Here is a 13,350-nt window from a genome sequence, read left to right on the forward strand (position 1 = left end):
TTCGATCTCACGAAAATATTAATTCATCTCTTATATTTATATAAAACTCGTGAAAATGTAAAAATATTGATATAATTATCGACATAGTGATAAAAATTTAATAATATAGTTTTAGCTTAAACTCATAGTTTTTAGGATGTGTGCTCATTAATTTGGTGCAAAAATTAAATTAACAAAAATGTTTTTTAATATTTTATTTTGAAGTTTACGAAAATTTATAAAACTTTTGGCTCAATTTATTTTTCTAAACAAAACTTTAACTATTCCCATCCAAAACTATGTTATTTTTAAAAGTTTAGAAAACCTTTTTAATTTTTTTAAAAAATATTTTACAAGTTGATTTCATTTTTTATAATTTATAAAAAAGAAAAAAAAAAAAAGCCCTACAAAGTATAGTAAAGTTAAGTATTAAAATGGATAAACACCCATAAATAATAGACATATCAACTGACTCATTTAAACATTTAAAAATCTTTAACTTTGAGTCTAATACTTTCGTAGTTGTTTTCGGAAAAAAATCAAAAAATCCAATGACATTGATATTTTTGTAAAATTAAAACGTTTGATGTTCGTGGTTTGAATCTCCTCGTTTATGTAGTATTAAAAATGAGGTGAATATTGATTTATACCTCAAAACTCTAGAAGTTGTATTAATTTAAATCACGAATCAACAATAGTATCAATTTAAAATATGAAATTTTGTCAGTGTATTAATTTACACCGTTTAGGAAAACATCGTATAAAACTTACAACTGTATCATTTAAACCATTGCACTCACATAAATGAATATATTTTTAAACATATTTTTCTTTGAATATTGTCTATGCACTTAATTCAATAGTCAATTTTAATAAACTGAGATTTGAAGATGTTCAAGTACATTTAAAATGTAATCTATTGATGATTTGAAATACTTAGGGCTATACATTTGGTATTTGCCAAGAAAGAACATTTATTAATGAAACCATTGTGCATTAGTCCAAAGCCTATAAACAAATTGAATGCCAATGACACTATTCCCTTTCGCTAGCATTGTTATAAATTTAAGTTAATAGCCTTTTATATTTAAATAAAATAAATACTCTTCCATTTATTGATCCAAATATCCAACGAATCAATGCTCACGAGAGTAATTTTGGTTCATGTTTGGATTGATTTTCTAGGAGGTTAAAAAATGTTTATAACTAAAAAATAAAAATACTGCTTTTTTTATACACATTTAAAAATTTAAACAAAACGAACGATTATATGATTATTCTATTTATCCATATGGAAGTGCTTTTAATGCTATCATTGATGAGACTTGATAATAAAACATCTTTATTTATTTTAAAAATGTCTTTCTAATACCACAATTGTAAAATGATGGATTGAATTGAACTTTCAAAAAGTTAATATAATATTAAATAATAGTTACAAATATAAAAATTAAATTCAAAATAATTAAATACGTAATAACATTTTAAAAAATTTATAAATACAGCCAAATCTATTAAAGTTATAGGTGAAAGTCTATTACTAATGGATTATATTATAAATAGTGGTCTATCAACGATATAACTTTATCATTTATAAACTTTGCTATATTTGTAATTTTAAAAATATATTATTATATACTTAATTATTATTTATTATTTGTAAAAGGGTCCTAATTATAATTATTTGCCACAACAACCGGGTGAATTGGGCCAAGCTCATTATCTTAGTTATTGGGCTATGTTTTCAAACATGGGCTTTCGAACCTCAAGGCCCAAATCCGAATCTGTCATTTCCACTAAAGGTTGGGGGCAAAACAGACATTAACCTCGAATAAAACAGCGTGGATCGTAAGTGATGTGAGCCGTCAGATCAACATTCCCCAACGTCTATCCGTCGATCTATTAGACGGTAGACACATAGCAAAGCGGCTCTCAAAATTCAAATTCTTCTCCTCAATCCCGCCTGTTCTTATTTTGGAGCGTCAGAGAGAGAGAGAGAGAGAGAGAGAGAGAAGACGCCATTAGAGAGAGACAACTGAGGAGGAATCATAGCAGATCTGGTTTTGAAAGTGAAGAAACTCCTTTGGATTTGTTCCTTTCTTCTTGATTATCTGTTTCTCGCCGCCGATTGAAGGATGTCTGGTCGTCACGAGAAGGAGAAGGGCGTCAATGTTCAAGTCCTTCTTCGTTGCAGGTATAAAAAACAATTATGGATTTGATTTTTGTTTATTTATTTATTTATTTTATTTTGCTTATTTTCTCTGATGATTTTGTTGAATAGCTTTTGAGAATATCGTGTTTGATCTTGTTGTAGGCCTTTTAGTGAGGAAGAGTTGCGAAGTAATGCACCGCAGGTTGTTACTTGTAATGATTATTCTAGGGAGGTGACTGTGTCTCAGAATATTGCTGGAAAGCATTTTGATAGAGTTTTCACTTTCGATAAGGTACTCATTTCGAAAGTGTTGATATTTTGCTTTGATTGTTTTTACCATTCAGGAAAGGAAACTCAGACAGATAAAATTTATGGTTCTTGTTTTTTAATGGGTTTTGAGAGGAGCATTTCTTTGACTTAGTAAGTAGTCGGTACAAATCTTAAATCAATATATGGTTCTTGTTTATTTGTTGGTTCAGGTTTTCGGTCCTTCAGCTAAGCAGAGAGACCTTTATGACCAAGCTGTAGTGCCCATAGTTAATGAAGTATTGGAAGGCTTTAATTGTACAATTTTTGCTTATGGACAAACTGGTACAGGGAAAACGTACACAATGGAAGGGGAATGCAAACGATCAAAGGTATTTTGTGCGTCATCTGATCTTGGTGGTTTTGGTTTGATGCTCATTTTTGTTGATTTGAATTCATAATCTACCAGAGTGGTCCAAATGGAGAGTTGCCTCCGGAAGCAGGAGTTATACCCAGAACCGTGCAGCAGATTTTTGACACCCTAGAGGGTCAGAATGCTGAGTACAGCGTGAAGGTGACTTTCTTGGAGCTCTACAATGAGGAAATTACGGACTTACTAGCTCCAGAGGAGATTACGAAAGTTGCTTTGGAGGAGAAGCAGAAAAAGCAATTGCCCTTAATGGAAGACGGCAAAGGGGGTGTTCTTGTGAGAGGTCTGGAGGAGGAAATTGTTACTAGTGCCAGTGAGATTTTTAGCTTACTCGAAAGAGGATCAGCTAAGCGTCGCACTGCAGAGACATTGTTAAATAAGCAATCAAGGTATTATCAAAGGATGGTTATAGGCTTTTAAGTTTCCTATTGACTTGGCACCGTCTTTGTCTTTGGTAGTTTCCGTAGATATATTAACAGTTTAAAATGGTAATGATCTTTTTGCATTTCAGTCGGTCACATTCTCTCTTTTCCATAACAATACACATTAAGGAAGCAACACCAGAAGGTGAAGAACTGATCAAATGTGGGAAGCTAAATTTGGTTGATCTGGCTGGATCAGAAAACATATCTCGTTCTGGCGCCCGAGAGGTTGCGTTCGATCATTTTCTTTGTTGTTAAACTTAAGATGACATCCACTGTGCTCCTTATTCTTAGTTATGATAATACAGGGTCGTGCACGAGAAGCTGGGGAGATCAATAAAAGTTTACTGACGCTGGGGCGTGTGATAAATGCACTTGTCGAACATCTTGGGCACATCCCATATAGGTTAGCTGATCAGTATTAGTGTTTTGATATATTCGTATGATGTTTAGTCTCTCTTTCATTTTACATTATAGTAATTTCCTACTTGACTGAACTTCAGGGATAGCAAGCTTACACGGTTACTCCGCGATTCACTTGGGGGAAGAACCAAAACATGCATCATTGCCACAGTTTCCCCTGCTGTTCACTGTCTCGAGGAAACCCTGAGTACACTAGATTATGCACACAGGGCCAAAAATATTAAGAATAAGCCAGAGGTTCGTCCTTCATTTCACTAAGCATCTATAAGTGTACTTGTGGTCGCTTGATTTCTGTTGTTTTTGTTTTTGTCACTAGTTAAGTGTGCGAAGGATAATTAAATGCTTATCGAGGAAAATTCTTGTTCTGAATTTTGTGGCAAATTGTTAGCTTTGAGTTTGAGTATCGGGCGTTTTTTGGATTTGAAGAATTTGGGTTGATTCTTTCTGTGCCAGTTTTAATCTTATGTTTCTTTTTCCTGTCATTGTAATAGGTCAATCAAAAAATGATGAAATCTACCTTGATCAAGGATCTCTATGGTGAAATTGACCGTTTGAAGGCAGGTGAGATGGTTTGGAGTTGGTTTTGATGTGTGTTATTAAGGAGTTGGATTTTATATTACCGTTAACTTGTAATGGAGTGAGTGAAACATTGTCATTCTTCTTCCTCAGAGGTTTATGCTGCTCGTGAAAAGAATGGTGTCTATATTCCAAAGGAACGATACCAACAAGAGGAGAGTGAAAGAAAGGTTGGTCAAGTCTTTACTGCATGTAACATTTCTAATCAACTGTTGGTGTTTTTGGAATCTTCCTCATATTTTTCGTTTTATCATGAAAATTTTCCTTCTTAACTAATAGATTTTCTTTCTCTTAGGCAATGGCAGATCAAATTGAGCAAATGGGAGTAACAATTGAAACCTATCAGAAGGTGACCCATCATATCCGAGATTAATATTCTGATTTTCGTTTTTTGCCTTTGTTATTACTAATGGCCAATGTTTTAAACAGCAACTAGAAGAATTACAAGAGAAATACAATATTCAATCAGTACACTGCTCTGATTTGAGCAAGAAACTTGATTCTACAGAGGTGAGCTTACCTACTAGCTGTGATATTTGATGTTAGCTCTTCAAGTAGTTAATTAATCACTTTGATCACTACAGAAAACTCTATGTCAAACTCAAAAATTGCTATCAAGCACCGAGGAAGAGTTGAAGAAATGTCAGTATTTCCTGAAGGAAAAGGATTTCGTTATTTCTGAACAAAGAAAAGCAGGTGCTTATAAATTTCTTCTTCGTCCATTTTGATACTTATTCCAGCTTAAAGCTTCAATTTGAACATACAAAACAGAAAACGCTCTGGCTCATCAAGCCTGTGTTCTGCGGTCGGATCTGGAAAAAGCTCTTCAGGATAACGCTTCATTATTTATGAAAATCGGTAAGTTAGTGTTATGGTGTACAGCTCGGCCATCTTTGCTACTAGCTGAAATTGGCTAATTTATTTTTCAATATTATAAAAATATAGGTAGAGAAGATAAACTGAATACGGAAAATCGAGCAGTGGTGGATAATTATCAGATAGAGCTTACGCAACAAATTGGCTCTGTTTGCAATATTGTCTCAACGTCCTTGTCTCAACAGAATGAGCATCTTCAATGTGTTGAAAACATATGCCATTCGTTTTTAGACAAACATGAAAAGGTATTATAAGGAAGTGTGTGTCCTGTCATATGTTTTTCACATATGGTAATCAACATTTTTTTTGTGTTGAATTGAACTTATCATCTTGACATTTCTTATTTTGTTTTGTTGTCTGTAGGCAATAATGGACATGAAGAAAAAATTATCATCATCGAGAACATTATATATATCTCATATTGAGGCTTTGCAAAATGTTGTTCGTTTGCACAAAGCCAGCTCAAATGCCACTTTGGAAGATATTTCCTCTTTGGCATCTTCTAGTGCAAAATCCATTGAAGAAGTAAGTAGATAGAAAATTGAAAATTATTCATTTTTATTCAGTGCTCTTTCATGATCGGTATATTGTAATGTAGTTTATAGTTATCCTTTTTATATAAAAAGTTACGGTGAAATGACTTGCACTGAGTTGATATCTCTTGCAAATTAGTTTCTGACAACAGAGGCTGGTGAAGCATCTGCAATACTCGACAATCTTCAAAGTACTCTTTCAACTCAATCGAAAGAAATGGCTCTTTTTGCAAGGGAATTGAGACAGGTTCTTCCTTCTCTTAATTGTTGGTTGGCTGTTTATTATTCCGTTGTGGATTTTTTTTACATAGTTCACGTCGTATTTTTTCAATTTCACAGTTTTCCCCTTTTTTTGTGAATTTCAAATCCAACAGAGATTTCATGTCACTATTGATCAAACGAAGGGTATTTCGGAATATATTGAAGAATTCCTCTCTAAGTTGACTGATGAATCAAAGAAATTGGGAAATCATGCAGCAGAGGCTGAAGAGATCCAGATGAAAAGCATTGCAGAATTTCAAAAAGTTTACGAGGTCGGGCATACTTTTGATTGATGACTTGAACAGGTCTTGGTTGAATTCTATCTAACGTTTTGTTTTTCCTTACAGGAGCAATCAAGAACTGATACGGAGAAGCTCATAGCTGATATGACCAATTTGGTATCTTGTCACATCCGTCGCCAAAAGGAACTGGTAAGTTAGTTATGTGGAGGAGGCCCACTTATAGTGTGAATTTTCAGTTGGGAAATAGACTTTCGCTCAATGGTTTATGCAATAGGTCGATGCAAGGCTCATTGGTCTTCAAGAAACTGCCAGTGCAAACAAGACGTTTTTGGATGGATATATTTCCTCCATGGATGGTATGGCTACAGATGCAAAGCGCAAATGGCAGGTGTTTGCAACGCAGACCGATAGTGAGACAAGAGACAGTGCTGACTTCTCCGCTGCTAAACATTGTCGGATGGAGGATCTTCTGCAGCAATGGCGAGTTTTTTTAGTCTTTGCTATGACTTTGGGGATTATCCTTGTCCTGTTCTAATTTGATTTCGCCCACTTTCTTATGCTGCAGCGTCGGTACTACTGAATCGGCTCTCAAACAGTGGAACAAAACACGAGAGTCTTTGACTGAGATGGGTACTAAGCATGTCTCTGATGTGGTGTCTGCTGTGAGGTTAGTCAATGACTAAATTTCGTAACCTGGATCTTTTCATGCTTTTAATTCTATCAGTGATGTAATTCTTCATTTTACTTCAAACAGAGGTGCTTGTGATAGTAATGAGCAACATGATGCCGAGTTTACTTCTGAGCGTTCTGCAGCGGAACAAGACATGATGACGAACATTGAAGATACTCTTCAACATGTTGATAGTGAGTCGATTATCTACTCGAAAGTCATTTTATTTGAAATCGTGATATTTATTCCAGTTGATGTATTACAATATTGAAACCTAAATTTGATGTCAAAGTTTTCCCTTGTGATAAGAATCCAGCTGTTTAAATCCTATAATTGGCTAAATTGACTGACTCTGTAAGTTCTCAGTGGTATATTTCTTGTATTAATAATGTCATGTTTGTTTATGTCATCGTAGGCATTTCTAAACAAGAACGTGGTTCTATCTCTGGTATATTAGATGCTGTCAAAACTCATACAGAAACAATGGAAGCTTTCCGAACTGATCACTCTTGCCAAGTTTCTGCCATTGAAGAAAAAGCAAAAGAAACATTTCGGCAGCAATATGGGGTAAGTGGTTTGTTTTTATACACATTGAAAAGTATATGGTTACTTTAGTGAGAAGTTGAATGAACACGAACACTCTTGCTGCTGACCTCTCTTATTTCAGCAATATTTAGGATATATTTAGATTGACTTTCTAGTTCGGTCCTTGTTGATTGTGAACGTTGATCACCAAAATTAAGGAACCTGTTTAGAATCACTTTTAATCAACAAGAACCGAACTAGAACCATTTTGTTTTCTCGCTGTTGATGAGCTTTGAGACATTGTTTTGCCATGAAAAAATGTGTATTTCATGCTTATTATAGCTAGATTTTGATTGAGGGAGTAACTGCGTGCCAACTCTAATACAATTCCTTGAATGTTTAGGACTATGAGCCAACCGGCAGCACCCCAATCCGATGTGAACCCGACGTCCCGAGCAAGAGTACTATCGAGTCACTGCGTGCCATGCCAATGGAAGCCCTTGTCGAGGAATTCAGGGAAAACAATTCATGTGAATTATTGAGTAATGGCAAAGAGAAACCATCACTTATACCGAGAGCGCCGCTTTTGGAGCGCAACTAATTAAGAAAAAAAGCAGCAGCAAAATTTGGTGGGAAGTTGAACCTGTATCTGTGTAATATTAACTGTTGTTGTTATTAGTAGATATACACAGCGAAAAGGTTGGATGGAAGGGTAAGTTTGGGTCAAGAATGAATAAATCTTTTCTTGAGATTTACTTAAAGTAATTGGGGTTTTGGTGATGGAATGAATGTCAGTGTATATTAAGCAGAAATGTCCTCCATTTTTATATTTTTTATTTTCAGAAATACAGGATTTGATGTGTAGCGAAGGGGAGATTCTTGATTTAAAAGAAAATAGTGTTGCCTTTCTTCTGCTTTTCTTTTTGCCTATATCCTTACTTTTGTTGGGTTTAACTGTCATGGTTAGACCTTAGGATTATGTTTACAACCTGGGCCAAGTTTGAGTACTTTTTAGATCGGGCGAAGTTTGAGTACTTTTTAGATCTAACCAAATTGTTCAGTGGTATATTTCTTCAACCTAAATAACTTTTTAATTAATAAAAACTTAATCATCCAACCATGAAGTATTGGGATTGAGTTTGTCGTTTTTATTGGGATTGAGTTTGTCGTTTTGATTAGTTTAAACTTTTATCTTTAAATTAAGTAAAATGTTAGCATGAAATTTTTTTATTTAATTATTTTATATATTGAATTGAGAGTAATAACTTGATCCTTTTGAAGTCTATTAATATATGTATATATAATAATATCATGAGTAGAAATTTTTTTTAAAAAAATTAAAAATAAGCTTAAGTTGGTGTCTATTAACCAACCAGATTTATAAGATTTTTATTTTTTCTTGAATCCAACCCAAATGAGTTAATAACTTAAATAAAATCAAACCAGGGTGGATTCATTGAATTTTCCAGGTGATAGATTTTTCTGAACACACATTGTTCATAATACATTTCTTGAAAAGCTTTTGTGATTTTGTATTTTGAACCGTCAAAAGCTTCATACCATTGCGTTTTTAGTAATATAATTGTGACCATATCACTAACTCTTATGTGAGATTAGATAGCTTTGACAACAATTCTTTCTCAGTACCCTTCAGCTTCTCCTCTAGTAGTCATTAGTCATTTTCTTCTCCAAGTTCTTATTCAAATCAATTCCTTTTATTGGAGCACACTACCAATTGAATTAATTTCAACCACGAACCACATTATAACTACATTATTTGAAGTTCATTTCCTCCCGTTTTTGACACCTTGAAGATTCTATCGACACGATTGAGTTAGTTGATACGAAATATATACAACAAATGCTCGATATGTGTTAACATTTATATGGAGTTTGGACCTAAATCTCATGATTTAGGTGTAGTATATTTCGTTGCATTCTCAATAAAAAAATTTAAGCAAATTTGGAAAAGCTACGAGAAGATTCGAACTTAATTTGTGCTCGAGACAGCAATGTGGTTTTGAAAATTAGTTAGCCGTTACAATTTTTCCAATTAACGTCATAATTCTGTTTCACATGCTCAAATCTAAATGCCACCACATCTTCATCAACTACGGAAAGCTTCGATTTTCCTCGGCTTCTCTTTCCTGGCAATTTGACGTGAATTGCAACTCCAATGAACCAACCCCATGTTCCCAAGAATCTGAATGTTCTCACGTTCTCCATTATGACACAAAACGCTTTAGAAGTTCTTTGTTGAGTTGCAGAAATCTCTTTCAAGTTAGGCAGGTTCATGCTCAGATTGCTACCAATGGCGCATTCAGAAACCTCGCCGTTGCCAATAAACTTCTTTACATGTATGTCGAACGTGGTGCCTTGGAGGATGCTCAGGAACTGTTCGACGGAATGTCTAAGAGGCACCCATATAGCTGGAGTGTAATAGTTGGTGGGTATGCCAAAGTTGGGAATTTCTTTTCTTGTTTTTGGATGTTTAGGGAGCTTCTTCGTTCTGGGGCGCCGTTAGATGATTATAGTGCGCCAGTTGTTATAAGGGCTTGCAGGGATTTGAAGGACCTGAAATGTGGTAGGCTTATTCACTGTATCACTTTGAAATGTGGGTTAGATTATGGTCACTTTGTTTGTGCGACCCTTGTTGATATGTATGCTAGATGTAAAGTGGTCGAGGATGCTCACCAAATTTTTGTTAAAATGTGGAAGAGAGACCTTGCGACATGGACGGTGATGATTGGCGCCTTGGCCGAATCTGGAGTTCCTGTTGAGTCATTGGTTTTCTTTGATAGAATGAGGAATCAAGGTATTGTCCCTGACAAGGTGGCCTTGGTAACTGTTGTTTATGCTTGTGCAAAGTTGGGGGCCATGAATAAGGCGAAGGCAATTCATGCCTACATTAATGGAACCGGATATTCTTTGGATGTAATTTTAGGAACAGCAATGATCGATATGTATGCGAAATGTGGGAGTGTTGAATCTGCGAGGTGGATTTTTGATCGGATGCAAGTGAGGAACGTGATTACATGGAGTGCCATGATTGCAGCCTATGGATATCATGGACAAGGTGAGAAAGCGCTTGAGTTATTCCCAATGATGTTACGCAGCGGAATATTGCCAAATAGGATCACCTTTGTCTCGTTGTTGTATGCTTGTAGTCATGCCGGTCTTATTGAAGAGGGCCAGAGATTTTTTTCCTCAATGTGGGACGAGTATGGTGTAACACCGGATGTTAAACACTATACGTGTATGGTTGATCTCTTGGGTCGAGCAGGGAGGTTGGATGAGGCCTTAGAAATGATAGAAGGCATGCCAGTTGAGAAAGATGAGGTACTATGGGGAGCATTGCTGGGGGCATGTCGGATTCACCGACATTTAGATTTGGCCGAGAGGGTGGCGAGGTCTCTTCTTAAGCTACAGTCACAGAAGCCAGGGCATTACGTTTTGCTTTCGAACATATATGCAAATGCTGGCAAGTGGGAGGATATGGCAAAAACAAGAGATCTGATGACTAAGGGTGGACTAAGGAAGATTCCTGGAAGGACATGGATTGAGGTGGGCGAAAAACTCTATCAATTCGGTGTTGGAGATAAAACACATCCCAGGTCAAATGAGATCTACAAGATGCTGAAACGATTAGGTGAGAAGCTCGAGGTAGCTGGCTATCACCCCGACACAAATGATGTGCTGTATGATGTTGATGAGGAAGTAAAGCAAGGACTTCTTTATTCACACAGTGAGAAGTTGGCAATTGCATTTGGGTTATTAGTCTTACCTCAAGGCCATCCTATAAGGATTACAAAGAATCTTAGAGTTTGCGGTGACTGCCATACATTTTGCAAGTTTGTATCATTGATTGAACAGAAAACAATAATAGTACGCGATGCCAAACGTTTTCACCACTTCAAGGAAGGGGTTTGCTCATGCAGAGACTATTGGTAATTTGTTGCTTCTACCTCGTCGAAAGTCACTTTATTCTGTTGTTTGTATTACAGTTCATCGATAAAGAAAATGATTATAAATCTAGTTCCAATCTAACTAATAGTTGTTTGACATTAAGGAATGTGCTGAATATTGATCGCTAACCTATGAATTTAGAATTCGAACAAAATTATATAAAAAAAATCGTTCTTTTCATGAAAGGTATCTTTTATAACTAATCCTAAGTACTGAACCTTTGAGCTTGATAGTTTTCTTAGAAATGCTAAACACATATGGTAGGATAACCTATAGAGATGATTAACAACTTCCAGAGTTGGCTTTTTGAATCCCAATTCTTTCATCTCTTATTGAAAATTTCTCCATTAGCTTATTCAAAACAGAACCAATGAGCTGAATGAATCCATTTTCTTTTTATTGGAAGGACAGTTTTAGGACCGTGTTTGCTAGCCATTGTCTTTAGGGAGAAGGTTTTGTCAACCCATGAAATTAGATCCAAGATATATCCCAAAATGAAAAACCTTTGATTCCGTTTAATGTCAATTCAATCCATACTGATATGAAGTTGCATTATCTATTTATTAAAGAAGATGCAGAGATTAAAACAAAGACACCAGAACAACAAAAGCTTAAATGCTACCCTCCTAGATTCGATTTGTTAGGATTGGTGGAAGGAGCTTCCAAAGCAACACTTATTCAACTTCAAGAGTAATGTTAGGAGTGACCATCAGTTGGTCGACGTTGATTTTAGGGTGATCATCCAACAGTCGATTATATGAATCACATATGGAACCACTTTCTGAATTCTTGGATTTTTGGTATTGAAGTAGAGAAAAGAAGAGGAGGGAGAGTAAGAGTTGGTGCTAAGGCAGGTGGGAGGTAAGACATGGGTGAGGGGAGAGGAGATTTTTGTTTTAGTTTTCCTCTTCCTTTTACAATTTGTCACAATTTGAAAGGAATATTTGCATGATTTAGTGGAATTTCTTTTAGATTGATAAACTAATTGATAATCAAATTTATTCATAAACTATAAAGAGTAACTCGTTACATAATCAAAATTGATACATAATCTTCGTGAAATTGTTTATGAAAGAGACTTTAATTTGTTACAAGTTATAAAATACTTATCTATGCATCTTTGTTTATCTAACCCATTCTTTTCGACTCATTTCTTCTCATCTATTGTTTTTTTCCTACTATTCTCGCTTATTATTTTCTCCCTTGTCAAATCACTAATAATATGATTTCTAGAATTTGAAAAATTCTTTCAAGTCTTCCTGTTTCAAAAGTCTCAATTTAATCATGGCAAGTGATGAAATTTCACCTAAATGAGTATATCTAAATTGATTTAGTATTTTAATCTATCAACTTCGAACAAGTTGAAAGTTCGATTCCTTCATCCCATGTATCATAAAAAAAAAAAAAGTCATTTACGTTTAGCACATGTAGTATATATGTTAAGACAATTAGTTATTATCTCTTATTTAGTTGACTCTCACTAATTAAATTGGTGTTATAGTTTATTTAGAAAGTATGAAAGACTTTTTTAATGCTTGAAGAAGTATTTTTAAGCAGCTGAAAAATCATTTCAAACCCAATTTAATAGAAAATCAAAATTGTTGAATCATCAAACCTACAGCTAATACACTTCAAACTTCAACTCAAACCTTTGAGGTAATGCTTTTACCTTTACACCTAACTTAAAAACAGAGTACATTTAAAGTAAATACAAAACAATACTTCATATATTTATTTTTTCTCTGCCAAACACATTGTTTTCTCAATGAATAAGACAACATTATTTTTATTTCTAAAACTAGAAACATTATATTTTGAGAGAGGCTTCTAAATCCAACATTTAAACCTAATGTCAATGATGCTAATAAAACTCAATATGTCATATTACAAAAAGAATTTAGTGGAGAAAATAGTAGCCACATGGTTCCTCCACTATTTAGTGGTTTCAAATTTGGTAGAAAGGAAGAATTAATGAAAAATTAAAAAGAAAAGAAAACTTGCATATAACTTAATTGCTTAGGACATTAATAATTTTGTCATTAGTTTTGT

At 34.6% G+C, this 13,350-nt stretch overlaps 2 protein-coding genes across 2 annotated transcripts; both read left to right on the top strand.

Moving 5' to 3' along the window:
• Nucleotides 1–1,931: 1,931 nt before the first annotated feature.
• Nucleotides 1,932–8,251, top strand: LOC101203106 (kinesin-like protein KIN-5C). Its single transcript, XM_004149150.3, has 23 exons — nucleotides 1,932–2,173; nucleotides 2,294–2,423; nucleotides 2,611–2,769; nucleotides 2,847–3,196; nucleotides 3,319–3,457; nucleotides 3,538–3,635; nucleotides 3,733–3,889; nucleotides 4,144–4,213; nucleotides 4,322–4,398; nucleotides 4,524–4,577; nucleotides 4,658–4,738; nucleotides 4,813–4,924; nucleotides 5,000–5,086; nucleotides 5,174–5,349; nucleotides 5,468–5,629; nucleotides 5,777–5,884; nucleotides 6,012–6,170; nucleotides 6,246–6,329; nucleotides 6,415–6,620; nucleotides 6,706–6,807; nucleotides 6,895–7,004; nucleotides 7,226–7,377; nucleotides 7,739–8,251. Exons 1-23 carry the CDS (start codon nucleotides 2,115–2,117, stop codon nucleotides 7,934–7,936), a joined length of 3,030 nt encoding a protein of 1,009 aa, XP_004149198.1. The 5' UTR covers nucleotides 1,932–2,114; the 3' UTR covers nucleotides 7,937–8,251.
• Nucleotides 8,252–8,889: 638 nt separating this feature from the next.
• On the top strand, nucleotides 8,890–11,441 carry LOC101208420 (pentatricopeptide repeat-containing protein At4g21065). The gene has a single exon (XM_004149171.3). The coding sequence runs from the start codon at nucleotides 9,412–9,414 to the stop codon at nucleotides 11,284–11,286; it is 1,875 nt and encodes a 624-aa protein (XP_004149219.1). The 5' UTR covers nucleotides 8,890–9,411; the 3' UTR covers nucleotides 11,287–11,441.
• Nucleotides 11,442–13,350: the final 1,909 nt, after the last annotated feature.

Source organism: Cucumis sativus, chromosome 3, assembly GCF_000004075.3.
Source record: "Cucumis sativus cultivar 9930 chromosome 3, Cucumber_9930_V3, whole genome shotgun sequence".
NCBI lineage: Eukaryota > Viridiplantae > Streptophyta > Magnoliopsida > Cucurbitales > Cucurbitaceae > Cucumis > Cucumis sativus.

Bases quoted from the DNA above. Each gene is read 5' to 3' on its own strand.
- LOC101203106 (XM_004149150.3), top strand. From the start codon at position 2,115: ATGTCTGGTCGTCACGAGAAGGAGAAGGGCGTCAATGTTCAAGTCCTT. The intron at 3,197-3,318 runs GTATTATCAAAG...TTTGCATTTCAG, and splicing joins TTGTTAAATAAGCAATCAAG to TCGGTCACATTCTCTCTTTT. The intron at 7,378-7,738 runs GTAAGTGGTTTG...TTGAATGTTTAG, and splicing joins CATTTCGGCAGCAATATGGG to GACTATGAGCCAACCGGCAG.
- LOC101208420 (XM_004149171.3), top strand. From the start codon at position 9,412: ATGCTCAAATCTAAATGCCACCACATCTTCATCAACTACGGAAAGCTT.